This window comes from Cetorhinus maximus, chromosome 6 (assembly GCF_964194155.1).
Source record: "Cetorhinus maximus chromosome 6, sCetMax3.hap1.1, whole genome shotgun sequence".
Lineage (NCBI taxonomy): Eukaryota > Metazoa > Chordata > Chondrichthyes > Lamniformes > Cetorhinidae > Cetorhinus > Cetorhinus maximus.
In genome coordinates this window covers 107,439,561-107,457,388 of record NC_135884.1, presented here as the reverse complement: position 1 = coordinate 107,457,388, position 17,828 = coordinate 107,439,561, and the positions used below count along the sequence as shown (strand labels likewise).

At 40.6% G+C, this 17,828-nt stretch overlaps 1 protein-coding gene across 10 annotated transcripts in view; it reads left to right on the top strand.

Moving 5' to 3' along the window:
• Positions 1-17,828, top strand: part of fto (FTO alpha-ketoglutarate dependent dioxygenase) — a 416,062-nt gene that overhangs the window by 133,252 nt on the left and 264,982 nt on the right. Inside the window, exon 8 of one of the 10 annotated variants that reach the window (XM_078544260.1) lies at positions 635-796. The exons of the other annotated variants lie outside the window; for them this stretch is intronic. Within the exon in view, the coding sequence (XP_078400386.1) occupies positions 635-664 (30 nt within the window). The 3' untranslated portion in view covers positions 665-796. Of the gene's footprint in view, positions 1-634; positions 797-17,828 lie in introns of those variants that run through there. 10 annotated transcript variants of the gene reach the window in all.

Below are 17,828 nucleotides of genomic sequence, written 5' to 3'. Positions count from 1 at the left end.
GCATTATCAGGTGTGAGATTAAGATAACCGTCAACACCATTCAAAGATACAGTTACCTTTCAAAAGAACCTATACAAGCTTTGCTTTCTGAGTAAAAGAGGTAACATAAAAAGCCAGAATCTCTTGTGAGATGATTGAGACTTGCAGTGGCTGTTCCTAGATACGTAGGATAGCAGCCCGTCTCCTATGGTCTGAAATCATGCAAACCTGAAGGCAGCTAAAATTTATATCAGCTGCAAAATGGTAAAATCTGCAGAGGTAGACTAAAAACAACTTTTGTGTCTGTAAAGAAAAAGATGCGTAATGGAATCCATGTTAAAAATTTTGCATGTAAATGAGCCAGAAACTAGTTTAGCAAAAGAAAATTAATTGAAGCATATTTAAATATTTAGTGTTGAAGTACTGTTGCCCATTCCAACATTTTGTCCAGGAGCTCTGTTAATGCTTTCTTGTTCATAAAATGTTTTGATTTCCTGTTCCATTTAATAGTGTGTAAGTACTGCGTAATTAACCTTGGAATATTTAGTTTAATTTACATTTTGTGAAGTATTTTGATTAATAAGAGTTACTTCCTGCTAGCTGCTGGCAATGTCTCCTTTGCACTCAGATAAAAGTAACATTCACTCCTTCACAGAGTGAAAGACAAGCAAAAAGCATCAAGTAAGCAACATTAACAGTTATATTAGCAGAGCCTCTGAGGAGAGTTTCTACATTCAGTCAGGAAGATGCAATTTATGAAAATACTGTCAGAGTGAAACACGAATAAACAAGGCGAGGTTTGAAAACATCATCATTTCAAACACATTTTCTTTAAGAGAAATATAAAAGTGAATACTTGTCTCCTTAAGCTGTTGTAATCTGCAGCTTTGGACCTCCAGACGGGGGTGTTGAGTGCTATCCTACTGAGAATACATTGATGACAATATCTGTAAAGGCATCAGAGAAAACCATTGCATGTGGCTGACTCCTATTGTTTAATTCTCTAGTTAATAGCCATATTCTGAGGTCACAAAGAATATGGAGTCATCAGAACTATCATGATCATCTATTATGACTCGCAGAGAAAATTACATGCTAAGCGAGGTTGACCAATCATTACCAAAACTAATGTCATTTAAAATGTGTGCATCACCATTGAGCTTGTTAGGGAGAATGCTAAAACTGATTAAAATGGCTCAGCCCTTATATATCTGACAGCTTTTGATGGTTAATGGTGTATTAATATCCAGCTTAGCTGCTGTTGGCACTTTGGACAGGTCCCAGGGAAGAATATGAGATTGACCAGGTTTTCCCACTGTGCCAGAAATCTTTTGCAGACACAAAGCAGTACTCTTGTACTAGCGGAAGAACAGATAAGGGTTTTCTTGTTGCCATTTAAGTTTTAGCACTAATGCTTTTCTCTGTAAGCCCTTCCCTGGGATGTTGAAAGGGAATTGCTCTTTGAGTTTTTAAGGGATTTTCAAAATGTGGAATCATTAGTTTAAACTAAAGGGACAACTTTCACTCCATCTAAATAGAAACAAAAATGTTGTATTTATCTGTATTAAATTAAGCAGATTTGCATGGGCTTTTCAAAAGCACAGATCCCCTCTAATGGTGTAATCACTGAATTTAAAGCACAATAAAGGGTAACAATGAGATCAGAATCATAGCCAATTTTCAAGCCAATTTTTCTCTCCTGGTAGTAGGGATACAGTGTGCCCTGTGCCTCTGTGATGATGAGCCTAGATTACAAAAAAGCTGCTAGAGATGTGAAACAGGAAATGTCAAGCATTGAAGACATTGTTGTAGATGACTACCTTGGAGCTTGATCCTTATCATGTTGCAAGAATGGACGTGAAGGAAAGACTTTTTAGATGGAGAGCCGGTAAATGAAATATTGCTTCAGGTGAAGCACCTTGGCTTTTCTACATGACCTATTGTTCCACAAACCCTCTCTACCTAATGCATCTTCTTTCAGACTTTGTATCTACATTAACCTTTCTAGAGGCAGATATGTTCCGTTAGCTAAAAAGGAAATGGTTGTTGTAAACCATAACTCTACTACCAATGATAAATATGAGTTTAATTATCAAATAAAATAAATTAATTTAATCTATTGACATAATACAGATTTTCAACTGGCTACCCAGATGTAAATCTGATGCTGTGGATTGACCATAAAGCTAGCACTGTGGATGGGCTGTAATACCAGCATGATGGATCGATTGCCAAGGTGTAAAACTGCAGTTGTGAATTGGCTGCCCACGTGTAAAACTGGCGCTGTGGGTCGACTGTAAAGCCAGCACTGTGAACGGACTATAAAACCGGCACTGTGGATGGACTGTAAAGCCAGCACTGTGGATGGGCTGTAAAAGCGGCACTTTGGATGAACTGTAAAACTGGCACTGTGATTCGACTGTAAAACCGGCACTGCGAATCGACTGTAAAACTGACACTGTGAATCGACTGTAAAACTGGCACTGTGGATCGACTAAAACCGGCACTGTGGATTGACTGTAAAACTGGTGCTGTTGATCGACTGTAAAAACGGCACTGTGGATTGACTGTAAAACCGACACTGTGGATTGACTGTAAAACTGGCACGCTGTTGATCGACTGCTTGAGTGTAAAACTGGTGCTGTGGATCAACTGTAAAACTGGCACTATGGATTGACCGTAAAACTGGCGCTGCGGATCATAAAACCAGTGCTGTGGAGTGACTGTAAAACTGGCTCTGTGGATTGACTCTAAAACTGGCATGTGAATCGTCTGTAAAACCAGCGCTGTGGATCGACTGCCTGGGTGTAAAACTGGCGCTATGGATCAACTGTAAAGCTGGTACTGTGGATTAACTGTAAAGCTGGCACTGTGGATTGACTGTAAAACTGGAAAGTAGATCGACTGTAAGACTGGCAAGTTGATTGACTGTAAAACCAGTGCTTTGGATTGACTATGAAACTGGCGCTGTGGATCGACTGCCTGGGTGTAAAACTGGCGCTATGGATCAACTGTAAAGCTGGTACTGTGGATTAACTGTAAAGCTGGCACTGTGGATTGACTGTAAAACTGGAAAGTTGATTGACTGTAAAACCAGTGCTTTGGATTGACTATGAAACTGGCGCTGTGGATCGACTGTAAAACTGGCGCTTTCGATCGACTGCCTGGATGTAAAACTGACACTGTGGATCAATAGTTAAGAGAGCACTGTGGATGGACTGTAAAACCAGCACTGTGGATTGACTGTAACACTGACATGTGGATCGCCTGAAAAACTGGCACTGTGGATCACCTGTGAAACTGGCACTGTGGATTGACTGTGAAACCGGCGTGGTGCATCGACTGTGAAACTGGTGCTGTGGATCGACTGTAAAACTGGCTTTGTAGATTCACTGTAAAACTAGCATGTGAATCAACTATAAAATTGGCACGTGAATCATCTGTAAAACTGGCATGTTGATCACCTGTAAACGTGCCACTGTGGAACGCATGTAAAAGCGGCATGTGGATTGCCTGTGAAAATGGTGCTGTGCACCGACTGTAAAACCATCTCTGTGGATCGCCGGAAAAAACTGGCATGTGAATCGACTGTAAAACCCGCACTTTGGATTGACTATAAGACAGGCTCTTTGAATAGAATGTAAAACTGGCACTGTAGATCGACCGTAAAATAGGCATGTGGATCGCCTGAAAAACTGGCACTGTGGATTATGTGTGAAATCGGTGCTGTGGATTGATTCTAAAACTGGCATATGAATTGACTGTAAAACTGGCATGTGGATCAAGTGTAAAGTTGGCATATGGATCAAGTGTAAAATTGGTGCCTTTGATCGACTGTAAAACTGGCATGTGGATTGACTGTAAAACTGGCGCTTTGGATCGACTGCCCAGGTATAAAACTGGCACTATGGATTGACTGTAAAACTGGCACTGTGAATCGACTGTAAAACTGGCTCTGTGAATCGACTATAAAACTGGCGCTGTGGATCGACTGTAAAGCTGGCGCTGTGGCGTGACTGTAGAACTGGTGCTTTGGATCGACTGCCCAGGTATAAAACTGGCACTATGGATTGACTGTAAAACTGGCACTGTGAATCGACTGTAAAACTGGCTCTGTGAATCGACTATAAAACTGGCGCTGTGGATCGACTGTAAAGCTGGCGCTGTGGCGTGACTGTAGAACTGGTGCTTTGGATCGACTGCCCGGGTATAAAACTGGCACTATGGATCGACTGTAAAACTGGCATGTGGACCGACTGTAAAACTGGTGCTTTGGATTGATTGCCTGGATGTAAAACTGGCACTGTGGATCAACTGTCAAGAGAACACTGTGGATTAGCTGCAAAGCTGGCATTGTGGATCAACTGTAAAACTGGTGTTTTGGATCGACTGTAAAACCTGCACTTTGGATTGACTGTAAGACTGGCGCTTTGAATAGACTGTAAGACTGGCGCTTTGAATAGACTGTAAGACTGGCGCTTTGAATAGACTGTAAGCCTGGCGCTTTGAATAGACTGTAAGCCTGGCGCTTTGAATAGACTGTAAAACTGACACTTTGGATAGACTGTAAAACTGGCACTGTGGATCGCCTGAAAAACTGGCACTGTGGATTGCTTGTGAAATCGGCGCTGTGGATTGACTATAAAACTGGCATGTGAATTGACTGTAAAACTGGCATGAGGATCGCCTGTAAAACTGGCATGTGGATCGCCCGTAAAACTGGCACCGTGGATCAACTGTAAAGCTGGCACTGTGGATTGGCTGCAAAGCTGACACTGTGGATCGACTGTAAAACTGGTGCTTTGGATCGGCTGTAAAACTGGTGCTTTGGATCGGCTGTAAAACTGGCGCTTTGGATCGACTATAAAATTGTTGCTTTGGATCGACTGTAAAACTGGCGCTTTGGATTGACTGCAGAACTGGCACTGTGGGTCAACTGTAAAACTGACATGTAGATCAGTTAAACTGGCACCTTGGATTGACTGTAAATCCGATGGTTTGGATCGACTGTAAAACCGGCATGTAGATTGACTGTAAAACTGGCACTGTGGATCGACTGTAAAACAGGCATGTGGATCGCCTATAAAACAGGCATGTGGATTGCCTGAAAAACGGGCTCTGTGAATTGACTGTAAAACTGGCATGCGAATCGTCTGTAAAACCAGCGTAGTTGATCGACTGTAAAACCGGCATGTTGATCGACTGTAAAACCAGCACTTTGGATCAACTGTAAAACTGGCTCTGTGGATCGGCTGTAAAACTGGCAAGCTGCTCGACTGTAAAACTGGCACGTGGATTGCCTGTGAAAGTGGAATGTGAATCGACTGTAAAATTGGCATGTGGATCGACTGTAAAACTGATGCTTTTGATTGACTGTAAAACTGGCATGTTGATCGACTGTAAAACCAGCGCTTTGGATCAACTGCCCGGGTGTAAAACTGGTGCTATGGATCAACTGTAAAGCTGGTACTGTGGATTGACTGTAAAACTGGCATGTTTATCAACTGTAAAACTGGCACGTTGATCGACTGTAAAACTGGCACGTTGATCGACTGTAAAACCGGCGCTTTAGATTGACTGTAAAACTAGTGCTGTGGGTCGACTGTAAAACTGGCATGTGGATCGCCTGTGAAAGTGGAATGTGAATCAACTGTAAACTGGCATGTTGATCAAGTGTAAAACTGGCACGTTGATCGACTGTAAAACTGGCACGTTGATCAACTGTAAAACCGGCACTTTAGATTGACTGTAAAACTGGTGCTGTGGGTCGACTGTAAAACTGACACGTGGATAGACTGTAAAACTGGCATGTGGATTGATTGTAAAACTAGCACTTTGGATCGACTGCCTGGATGTAAAACTGGCACTGTGGATGGATTGTAAAACTGGCACTGTGGATTGACTGTAACACTGGCATGTAGATCGACTGTAAAACTGGCATGTGGATCGGCAATGAAACTGGCATGTGGATCGGCAATAAAACTGGCATGTGGAACGACTGTAAAACTGGCATGTTGATCGACTGTAAAACTGGCACTTTGGATCAACTGCCCATGTATAAAACTGGCACTGTGAGTCAATTTTAAAGCTGGCACTGTGGATTGACTGTAAAACTGGCTCTGTGAACCGACTGTAAAACTGGCATGCTGATCGACTGTAAAGCTGGCGCTGTGGATCTACTCTAAAACTGGCTCTGTGGATCGACTGTAAAACAGGAACATAGATCGACTGTAAAACAGGAACATAGATCGACTGTAAAACTGGCATGTAGATCGACAATAAAACTGGCACCTTAATCTACTGTAAGACTGACATTATCTCAGCAATACAGGCACTTTGTATTGACTGTAAAACCCACATTTTGGATCAACTGTAAAACTGGCACTTTGGATCAACTGCCCGGGTGTAAAACTGGCACCTTGGATTGACTGCCCAGGTCTAAAACTGGTGCTGTGGATTGGCAGTAAAACTGGCACTGTGGATCAGCTGCAAAGCTGGCACTATGGATCGATTGTAAAACTGGCCTTGTGAATCGACTGTCAAACTGACATGTCAATTGGCTGTAAAACTGGCATGTTGATTGACTGTAAGACCGGCACTTTGGATCGACTGTAAAACTGGTGTTTTGGATCGACTGTAAAACCTGCACTTTGTATCTTCTGTAAGACTGGTACGTTGAATAGACTGTAAAACTGACACTTTGGATAGACTGTAAAACTGGCATGTGGATCATCCGAAAAACTGGCACTGTGGATTGACTGTGAAACCGGCGCTGTGGATTGACTATAAAACTGGCATGTGAATTGACTGTAAAACTGGCACGTGGATCGCCTGTAAAACTGGCATGTGGATCGACTGTAAAACCGGTGCTGTGGTTCAGCTGTAAAACTGGCTCTGTGGATTGACTGTAAAACTGATACTGTGGATTGACTGTAAAAGTGGCATGTGAATCGACTGTAAAAGTGGCATGTGAATCATCTGTAAAACTGGCATGTGGATCGACTGTAAAACCAGCGCTGTGGATCGACTGTAAAACGGGCACGTGGGTCGACTGTAAAACGAGCATGTGGATTGACTGCATAACCTGCATGTGGATTGACTGTAAAACTGGCCTTGTGGATGGACTGTAAAGCTGGCCCTGTGGGTCGACTGTAAAACCGGCGCTGTGGGCCAGTTGCCTATTCTAGGAACAGCCTGATTTTCAAACAATGGAACAGTGAAAATTCACTGTTTCCTAAAATGGACAGCCAACCCACAACATCAGTTTTACGCCCGGGCGAGAAGTTGAAAATCTGCCCTCCATATGCCTGTAACATATGCCACGATTTCTTTCCTGTTTCTGTTTTTTTATGACATTTTGAGAACTGGTTGAGAAAAGCTGCAGAATCTGACTCTGTGAAGGACAGAATTAACATATTCAGTTAAAATGACAAGATTGCTGAAGCTCCTTGAATTATTCACTATCCACTGATACCAATTTATCTCTATTTGACAGCTGGTCTTTGTAACACTTGTGAGACTGTTATTCTGATTGTGCCATCAACACAGACAGTATAAATAAAAATATTTATTTTAAAGAATTAAAAAGGACACAACAAGAAATGAAGTGGATGTTAGCAGATCAGAATCCTTTGTTAAAGCTCACTTTTTAAATATTGCATGCCTCCTTCTTTGTAGAATATCTTTAGATATTTTTGTTCATGTGTAGAGTGCTATATTAATTCAAACGGTTGTTGTATTGATATTACTCATGCATTAAATAATGACCATTATGATTGGATTAAGTTTTCCCATTCATTCTTATTATGTACAATAGGATTCAAAACCAGTTTCATTCAGAAACTGGCATGATGAAGTTATGGATGGCTTTTAAATACAGGGCAGAAATTGTAATCATACTTCATACCACCTGTCCTGGATAACAAGCTGCTTTCCCGTCAACTAATCTGGGTTGACATCAAATTGAAGCTGCCTTCCTAAAATATATCTCCACCATTCAGAATTACGTGCCCTTGAGTTCAGGTGTTGATTTCATCGGCCATCAAAATTTGAAGTGGAGATATGATCTGGATTTACTAGTGCATGCAAATTCCAAGTTGTACCATGTTCTATTTCTGCCCATTGTAGTGCCATAAGTACTGATTAAACCGTAAACCCGGGAAGAGCGAAGTGCAAATGTGGCAGCAGTTTCCATATGTTAATATACAAGGATTCAGATTGGCTAACAGCTGTATTATGGGAGAAATATAGTCACCTGAAGTGGCCCATCATCCTAGAAGTTGAAGGGAAATTGCCTATACACATTCTTGTGCTTAACAGCTCTGTTGTTCTTATATTTGAAACTTTGATAACAATTTACACAATTTAGCACTGTTCATGTGGGAGAAGATTGCAAGGCTCTTAATGAGGAGAAAGTGGATATGGGAGACATTAAGGATTAGTGGGACAGAAGAGATGGGCTTTACCTTTTGGAAGAAGTAGAAAGAAATAACTTTCATTTACTTAGTGCTTTTCATGATGTCAATCTGTTGCAGAGCACACTACAGATAATCAAGCACTTGTGAAGCATAGTCACTATTGTAAAGTAAGGAATGGCAACCGATTTGTGCATAACAAGGCCCCCGAAACAGCAATAAGATAATGTCCAGGTAAGTAGCTTTATTGATGTTAGTTGAGGGATAAATATTTGCCCAGCACACCAGGGAGAACTTCCCTGCTCTTCTTTGAATAACGCCATGAGATCTTTTACCTCCACTTGAGAAAGCAGATGGGACCTCCGTTTAATGTCTCCTTCAAAAGATGACACCTCCAACAGTGCAAAAGATGACACCTCCAACAGTGCAGCAACTCCTCAGTACTGCATCGTGATAGACTCCTCATTGTTCGAGTCTGTCCAAGCTATAAATGATTTTCTTGCTTTCTTTGGGTGCTCTCATCACTGAAGAGCCTGATGCAGGACTGGCATGGACATCTACAGAACTGGCAGTTCACATTTTCATTGGTGCTTGGGGGAGCTTCTGCAGCTGCGCCACATCTGACCTTCCATTGGGCATGTCGGATGTTGTGAGTTTGGTGAAGATGGCCTTCAAAACATGCTGAACCAAATTTCAGTGCTTGCTGAGACAGTTCTTCCTAGAAGACCTGTTTGGTGATTCTGTAATAATCCATGTGGGAGAAATGGTCTGCTCATCTATGTTGAATTTTCTGGATGCTGGTCTCCATGTTGCTGAGTCCAGCACGATGGAGGACCTCGTTTGTGATTTTGTCCTGCCATCGAATTCTCGTCATGGACCTCAGTTGTCAGGTGCTGGAAGCGTTCATGAGTTTTGATGTAGTGTCGATAGCAGACCCAGGATTCAGCACCATACAGCAGGGTGGTTAGGACAATGGCCTGGTAGGGTTTGATTTTTGTCTTCAGCTTAATGCCATGCTGCTTCCAGATATGATCATGGAGTCAGCCCGAGAAAGTTACTTGTTTTCTGGATGTGTGAACGGATATTTTCGTCAATAGTGGCATCCCTAGAAAGCAGTCCATCAAGGTATGAGAATTTTTATACAGCCTTGAGACTGGTGCCATCAACGGTTTGTCTGGTGCTAGCTGAAGCATACCCTTGGTCTTGGAGATCTGTTTTGGAGATGAGAGTTTCTGGCAGCACTCAAGAATTTACCGTAGTCTGGATGCCTTCCTTGTGACCAGCTTAAACACAGTCATCTGCCTACAGAAATTCTCTGATTACTGCCTGTGTGATTTTGGTAGTCTGTAATCTGGAGGGATTGAAGAGTTTATGTGCTTTGAGGCACATCAGCCTCTACTAATCTCAGGAAAAATGGGCTTAAATCAGTTACCTTCTGACTCAGGGAGAGTGCACTGAACCATGTTGATCCCCTGAGGCAATGTGTCCTACAGGAAGATGAGAGAGGAGATGGAAATTCTTTTCTCCACCAGCATCCGCTGTCCCTCCCTTCTCAGTGTGATACTTGAATAAGTAATCGAGTAATACTGTGCAAGATCTCGGTTTGATTCCATTCCTGATCTGTGCAGAGTAAACTTATCTGAGCCATACAATCAGTCAGAGCACCACAGACGTCACAGATTGGCATGGTTGAAAGAGGGATAGGTAAAGTGGTAGGCTATTTAGGTAGAGAGTTCTGATACTCCAAATTAGTGCCACTGAAACATTGATTTTGGAAAGACATTAGATAAAGTGCTGTATAGAAGGGTTGATAAAACTAGGGCTTACAATGACTCAAATCTTGTAGGAGTTGACAAAGTCGCACATAAGAGATTAGCGTATAAAATTAAAGTGCATGAGATTGGGGGTAGTGTATTGAGATGGATAGAAAACTGGTTGGCAGACAGGAAACAAAGAGTAGGAATAAACGGGTCTTTTTCTGAATGGCAGGCAGTGGCTAGTGGGGTACCGCAGGGATCGGTGCTGAGACCCCAGCTATTCACAATAAATATTAATGACTTAGATGAGGGAACTAAATGTAATATCTCCAAATGTGCAGATGACACAAAGCTGGGTGGGAGGGTGAGCTGTGAGGAGGATGCAGAGATGCTTCACTGTGATTTGGACAAGCTGAGTGAGTGGGCAAATGCATGGCAGGTTCAATATAATGTGGATAAAAGTGAAGTTATCCACTTTGGTAGCAAAAACAGGAAGGCAGATTATTATCTGAATGGCTATAAATTGAGAGAGGGGAATGTGCACCGAGACCTGGGTGTCCTCGTACACCAGTTGCTGAAGGTAAGCATGCAGATGCAGCAGATAGTAAAGAAGGCAAATGGCATGTTGGCCTTCATAGCGAGAGGACTCGAGTACAGGAGCAGGGATGTCTTGCTGCAATTATACAGGGTCTTGGTGAGACCACACCTGGAATATTGTGTGCAGTTTTGGTCTCCTTATCTGAGGAAGGATGTTCTTGCTATAGAGGAAGTGCAGCGAAGGTTTACCAGACTGATTCCTGGGATGGCGGGACTGACATATGAGGAGAGATTGAGTCGGTTAGGATTATATTCGCTGGAGTTCAGAAGAATGAGGGGGGATCTCATAGAAACCTATAAAATTCTAACAGGACTAGACAGGGTAGATGCAGGAAGGATGTTCCTTATGGTGGGCGAGTCCAGAACCAAGGGTCACAGTCTGAGGTTATGGGGTGGACCATTTAAGACAGAGATGAGGAGAAATTTCTTCACCCAGAGAGTGGTGAGCCTGTGGAATTCACTACCACAGAAAATTGAGGCCAAAACATTGTATGTTTTCAAGAAGAAGTTAGATATAGCTCTTGGGGCGAAAGGGATCAAAGGGTATGGAGAGAAAGCGGGAGCAGGCTATTGAGTTGGATGATCATAATGAATGGCAGAGCAGGCTCAAAGGGCCAAATGGCCTACTCCTGTTCCTATTTTCTATGTTTCTATGTAACGATACAAAACTCTCAGCATTTGCCTTTGCTTTTTCTCTGAAATTGAGGGTGCCTTCTGGAGTTCACATGTGCAGTTAAATGTGGAAATCCAGAAGTTGCTATTAGTGATTCTATGCTTTCACACAGGATGGATTGTTGAAGCTCCTGCAGATTGCAATTTATTAGAAATCATTGAGCTGATGAAAACTTCCAATGTTACACTATTCATCATGCTGTAAAAGCTCTTATAAAAGTTATTCCTTGTTGGATGAGGTATAACCAAGCTTTTCGGATGTATTATCTTCATAATTCCTTTTGAACAACTTCCCTGGTCCTGAAAGTCTAATTTTATATTTGTGGAATGTTAGATTTCTCCAATATGATAAAAATTTCCACATTTTAATTTTTTATAGTTTGTTATATTTTAGCTTCTACCTTAATCCCATGTATGTCTCCCAATCTTTATCTCGCTTACTGAAAAATGATGTTAAAATGTAAAAATTTATCAGTCCTTTAACTTCCTGGTTTGCTATCTGTGAAAATTCTTCAATGTGATTGGCTGCTTACCCTGACTGATGACATTGTGGTTGCTGGCTACCTGGAAATTTCCATGACTTGGCACCAGATTCAAATTAACATTGGGAAAATTGAAATCCATGCCACAGGCATTACTTTCTTCAAGGTCAATGGCAAGCACCATCACTTCACCACTGATCACCAAATACTTGCCAAGATTAAAGGGGGTGTGGTTCTTACTTATATGACATCTTGCAGCTTTACAAGTCTAAACCCAAGTTGGACAGCCAAGTCACAATACTATGAGTTTCTTGATGGATTGTCTTGATATAAAATAGAGATTCATGGTTAACTATGAGAAGGGCTATAAATGATTTCAAGAGGACAAACAGGATTGCAGATTGGGCAGGCTCTGTCACATGAACTTTAATGTAGAAAAATGTGAGTCATGATAGGGCATAATGTTAAAATTTTAAAAGAAGCAGGGAGACTTAGGCATTCAGAAACATAGGTCTTTACAAATGAGAGGACAAGTTGTTAAAGCTGTAAAAGATAAAAAAAACACAAGGGATTCTAGCTTCTAAAGAAAGGTGTGCAAAATTTAAAAATCAACAACTAATGACTTCTCTGGAAAGGAAAATTGGGTGAGATGTATAATAGGCCACTGATTTGCTGCTGTCTGTTTTACACTCCTGCTGAAGTTGAATTTCACCTCCATTACGTCAAGTTTTCATGCCCTATTTTAGGAAGGATATTGAGGCCAATAAGAGAATGCAGGAGAAATTCATTGTGATGACACAATGAACGATTTTAGTTATGAGAAGAAACTCGGATCCTTCTCAGTAGAATCAAAGAAGTTAAGAGGGGATCTCATAGAGGCATTCAAAAAAATGAAAGGCTTTTGATGAAGTAAATAGAGAGAAAACTATTTCCATTGGTGGGTAAATCTACAACAAGAGGGAATAAATTTATGATCATCACCAAAGAAGCAAAGCGAGAAGGTAGGATGATTTTCTTTTTATTATACAAAGGATTGTTGGGTTGTGGAATGACCTATGAGAAATAGTGTCGGAAGCAAAATCCATAATAGTTTTCAAAAAGTAATGGATATTTATTTCAAAAATGAACGTTTTAAAGACTGTATAAATGGGAGCAGAGGATGGAATGGAAGGTGTGATGAGCCATATGGCCTCCTTGTGTGCTGTAAGGTTTTGTGCTTCTATCAATGTAAAAAGTAGATGTATGTATTTCTATCACTTTATCTTGGTGCACATTATTTACACCCAAGAAGGATACAAGCTTACTCCCTAGTGTAAGATTCTAGTCTGGGAGTCACAGATTACCCAAAAAGAGGGTCAAGTTGATAAGTGATTTTAAATCGGTTTATTAAGAAGCAACAGTTTAAAATGATGCATAAGCTAAATCGACAGTGAAAGCTTATGACCCGTGACAGGTGAGAACTGTTTGCCAGTCCAAGACGATGAACGGACAGATGGCACAGAGTGTTGATCTGTGTAGCTGATGGCAGCAGCCTTCTGCTCTCTAGCCAAAGTGTTAGGAACCTCTTGCCTGGCCCTCTTCCTTTTGAAGAAGGCTGAAGCCGGCATGGATCACTTCGAAAGCTCTTTCCTGTCCAAAGTGATTTTCTCTCCTCTTGAGTGCCTGTGTTTAACCTTTTCTCAGACTGTTGGTTTACATATGGATCATGAGATCCGCCCTTATTAGAAATGTCTGTGCTAGAGTCATGTCCTTAACAGCAAAAAACAGGCCTATCTTACGTTTGTCAGCCAGCAAGCTGCTATGGAAGCTTTCTTTGTAAGATTTCTATAATATTCAATAAATTTCTTAAGATTTTACAAGGTTATTACACAATGATTTCTTACACAAGCTACATTCTAATGACAACAGGTTAGGTTTTTGCCTCTCCAATATGTTTGTCCTATAGACCACAGGGAAATTATACTATTGACTTATTCTCAGAATTTTTAGTTATGGTAGAACCAGATTGATTACCTGTTTAAACAATATGAAATCTAAAACAACATAAACTGTGGCAATTAATTACAATGGCAGCAATGAAGGTGCCACATATTAGATCTCCCAGAGCCAAAATAAGCACAAATTTTACATTTCTAAAATTATAGCTTTTTCACACGAAATAATGTGCAGAGTGTAGTTGCGCTTTCTTTTGTGTTCTGAACAAGGTGCCAAATGAATTTTTTCCTCATTTGTTATCCTGAACTTACGAAGCATAGGTAAGGCAAAGCAATGTTATGTGAAAGCTAACTTAGTTCAAAGAATATTGAATAATGTACCTGGAGGTGAGTAATCTATCTATAAGCCCGCCTCCTGGTATGTTTTATTTTCTCTTACAAATGCAGCATTTCAGCAGGCCTGTAGTTTCTTTTTTGTTACCAATCTCTTCAGTAGTTTTTTTTGCTGAATTCTTTAAACTTTCAAGAGCTTAATCAGCCTCTTGTTCAGTTTAGAGCAATGTTTGCATTTTAAAGTTTGAAAGTTTACTCTCATGGTTTGTTCATTTAGGGCTGACAACAGTTCCGTGTGCAGAAGTCCGCTCCAGATACTCTAATATGTGGCATTTTCATTGTTACCACTACATGCTTTGTGTAATTAACAATTGCCCCACTTCATGTTGTTTTGGATTTTAGGTTGTTTAAATTGGCTCTTAACAGTCGTAATTCTTTTGTGAACTGTCACAAAACTATCTGGCAAACACAAGTGGACCATCCTTTGAGGTCATATCCACAATCATACTACATGGTTACAATTTAAATTGCCTTCCTTTTGTTTTTGCTGAAGTGCAGAAGAGTTGTATATGGGGAAGGTGCAAGAGCCCTCTAAGCAAAATAACTTATTGTAGAAGTGTCACAATGGAAGCAAATTATTTGTGTCTCCATAGAAGAGTTGTTTAGCTTTAGCTTTGTGCATCCGACCACAAACTGGTTTATTCATTTAACAATAGACATTTTTTGGGGAGTTTTGCCCCTTTGACCTTTGGTGCACTGACCCTCACACATCACATTAGAAATCCCCTCTCTCTCTTTCACAATCTCTCTATTGCCCTCTATCCCCTTTTGGTTATTAATGTTTCCATTGCCAAAGGACAGTTTGATTATAATTTTACTAGCATTTTGCACTTAACCACATGTTATTATAGGACTAAATACAAGTCACAAGTGGTTAAGATAGTAATGGTGACAAAATAGCTTTTGTGAGCAAACTTTTCTTCGCTTTTTTAAATGACTTTTGGCTTCAGCAATGTACTTGTGGAATGTACACTCTAGCACAATGAAATGGATTAGCTTGTGTGCTTTTGTAGCTTGATTCTGTCCTGTAATTCTGAACCATTATTAAAGCATGCAGCAGACGGACTTCTTCAGCATTCATTAAGGACCATAAGTGCTTGCTGTAACTTGTGTTTGGATCTGACCAAAAGAGAAGAGAATTAAGTACAAAAGACTGGAATACAACAAAGACTTCCTTTCTGCCTCAGTACTTCTGCAAAAACATATGTTCAGCAGTGCAGGCAACTGTTGGGTTAAGGACACTCTGAGGAAAAGAATACAAAGGACGGTCTCTGCTCCTGCATTCACAATGGTTTGAAGCATATTCACTTGTTAGGACTAGACTGTCAGCTGGTTCCTTTTGCAAGTGTAATTCCTTTCGTTCCTCTTCAAAAGCATTTTTTTGCTAATGTTTTACACTTCATATAATCTGGCGTGTATGGAAATCCTACTTCTATTCTGACATAATTGATGTAAGGCTAAAGGAGTAGCCTGCTCTGATGGTAAATCACCCATGCTTTAGAAGGTGCCAAATCACTTATCTTTTGTAACTTCAAGAACCCGAGTGCACAAGCATCCATTCTTGGCAGCATAAGGTGCAGCTCTTAATTTGAAAAGTTGGGGTTAAAGCAGAATAATGGAGTAATTCCAGAGCGACCACGTAATTGCTTGTCTAGTCTTAATGCAGCCTCTTATGTAAACCAATTGAAATAATCAATCACATTTATGAACCTGAGGAGCAAAATGTCTTCAGAACAAAATAAAAGCAGAGTTAAGTTTGCTCAATGAAAAAGTGCAGAAGCTGATATAGAACGTTCGGACTGATTTTCCCGTAATAGAAACAGTAAGGCTTATAATTGGGCTTGGTAGCCATACCATTCAATTAGTGGCACCAATTGGTCTGCTGCAAGCTTGGGCCACATTGCTGGGGTCCAAATCACCTGTTTCTTTCAGTCAGGCCATTTTTGGTTTTCAATTTGGGTCCAATGCTGTGTGTTGGACCTCAATTGCTATTTTAGTTACAGATGCCCAATAGTTTCATCTATTTCGGATGCCCAATCTGTTCCATGGGCAATAAGAGTCGAAGAGGCTCTGATAAATTACATTCGAAATTATTTTTATTGGAATCGGAGGAGGAATGTTCGTCCCTGTCTGCTTCACCTTCCCCCTTTCTCCCACTGGGCTTCCAGGACATACTGGAGACTGTCCGCCTACACTCCTGTGGGCCAAAGTCAGCCAGCTTGGTGTAAAAGAATACATTTTAGCAACCAGATGATAAAGAATTAATTCAATTTATAATCTAAACCATGACAAAAAAAGAATAGAAATGTAGTGTGTGAAAATTGGAACTTTGCCTTTAAGTAAAGAAAGGTTTCAAAATCATTACTTTTCAAACAGTATCATTTTAACACAAATGCAGAAATGCTATAAGAAATTTAAAATGGTCTACTCATAATTATTCTATAATAAATTTAATCAGAAGTATATTCTTCAAATGGATTTGATTAAGCATCAAAGTATTTCGGATTTTTCATCAATGCTTCCCGTCATCCAACACTAATAAACATTTGATTAACAGGTTGGAAAAGACAATTCTCCTGAAAGAGAAAGTGCAAGGCTGTCTATCAGGCTTACAAAGGGTAATTTACTAATTAAAGGTACAGCAAATTTTATCAAGATATAAGGAGGATACTGTTGTTCAGTATTACTGGTGAAAAGAAATGATAGAGTGGGTATCTACAATATAAATTTGAGGGAATATCAGTTTCTCTAGCTAAGCCAAGCAGACCAGAAAAGTCCCATATTTAACCTGGTGTCTGTGCTGATAACCTATTTCAGCTGGGGTAATGGTAGAGGTTCTACATCTTACCCAGGTTAGGGCAGGAGCATTCCAATTCTTGATTATTATCCAATCACCCTTGGTGGAATTACGCATAAGAAGGTTGGATGCGATCAGGACCGGGCTTTGCTGTGATGCCCGCAATGGGTGAACAGCCTGTCGACATGCACTACCAATTCTTTCATATGAGTAATGGCCACTTAGGTAAGCTATCAAAGGGTGATTGACATCCTTGAAAAAATACTACAGTAATGAGTCAATTGTTTCGAGGGAGGAAGGGAAGGGAAAAAATTGGCTAGAAAGAAAGAAATTAACTGCTATGAAGAAGGAATTACCCCTTCCTTGACAAAGCACTAAATAAAAGCTATCTACACTTGGCAAGAATCCAAACCCCCTGTGATGCTAGATAGATTGCAAAAAGGCTCTAACTTAACTTGCTGCTCTAACTTGAAGAGGGTCCAATCTTTTTATAACCCTGACTAGATCAGATGGGTACATTTAACAAGAAGCTAAACTCTCTTGAAGGGAGTTCAATTGCCCTGTAACCCGAGTTTAAAACAGACTACTGTACGGTCTTAACAGCTGCTAGCTGTAGGGAGTAGCAGCCTCCCTTGACTCTGGTAACAGCCAAAGATATATCTGAGGATCTTGCTACAACATTATAGAAATAAAGTAAAGCGAAGTGAAAGAGCCAAAGAAACAAACTGTTTCATCCCACCCCAGTTTAGTGATAACCCCAACTCGGCTGAAATAGCTCAATTAAAATAGAAACGGCTAAAACA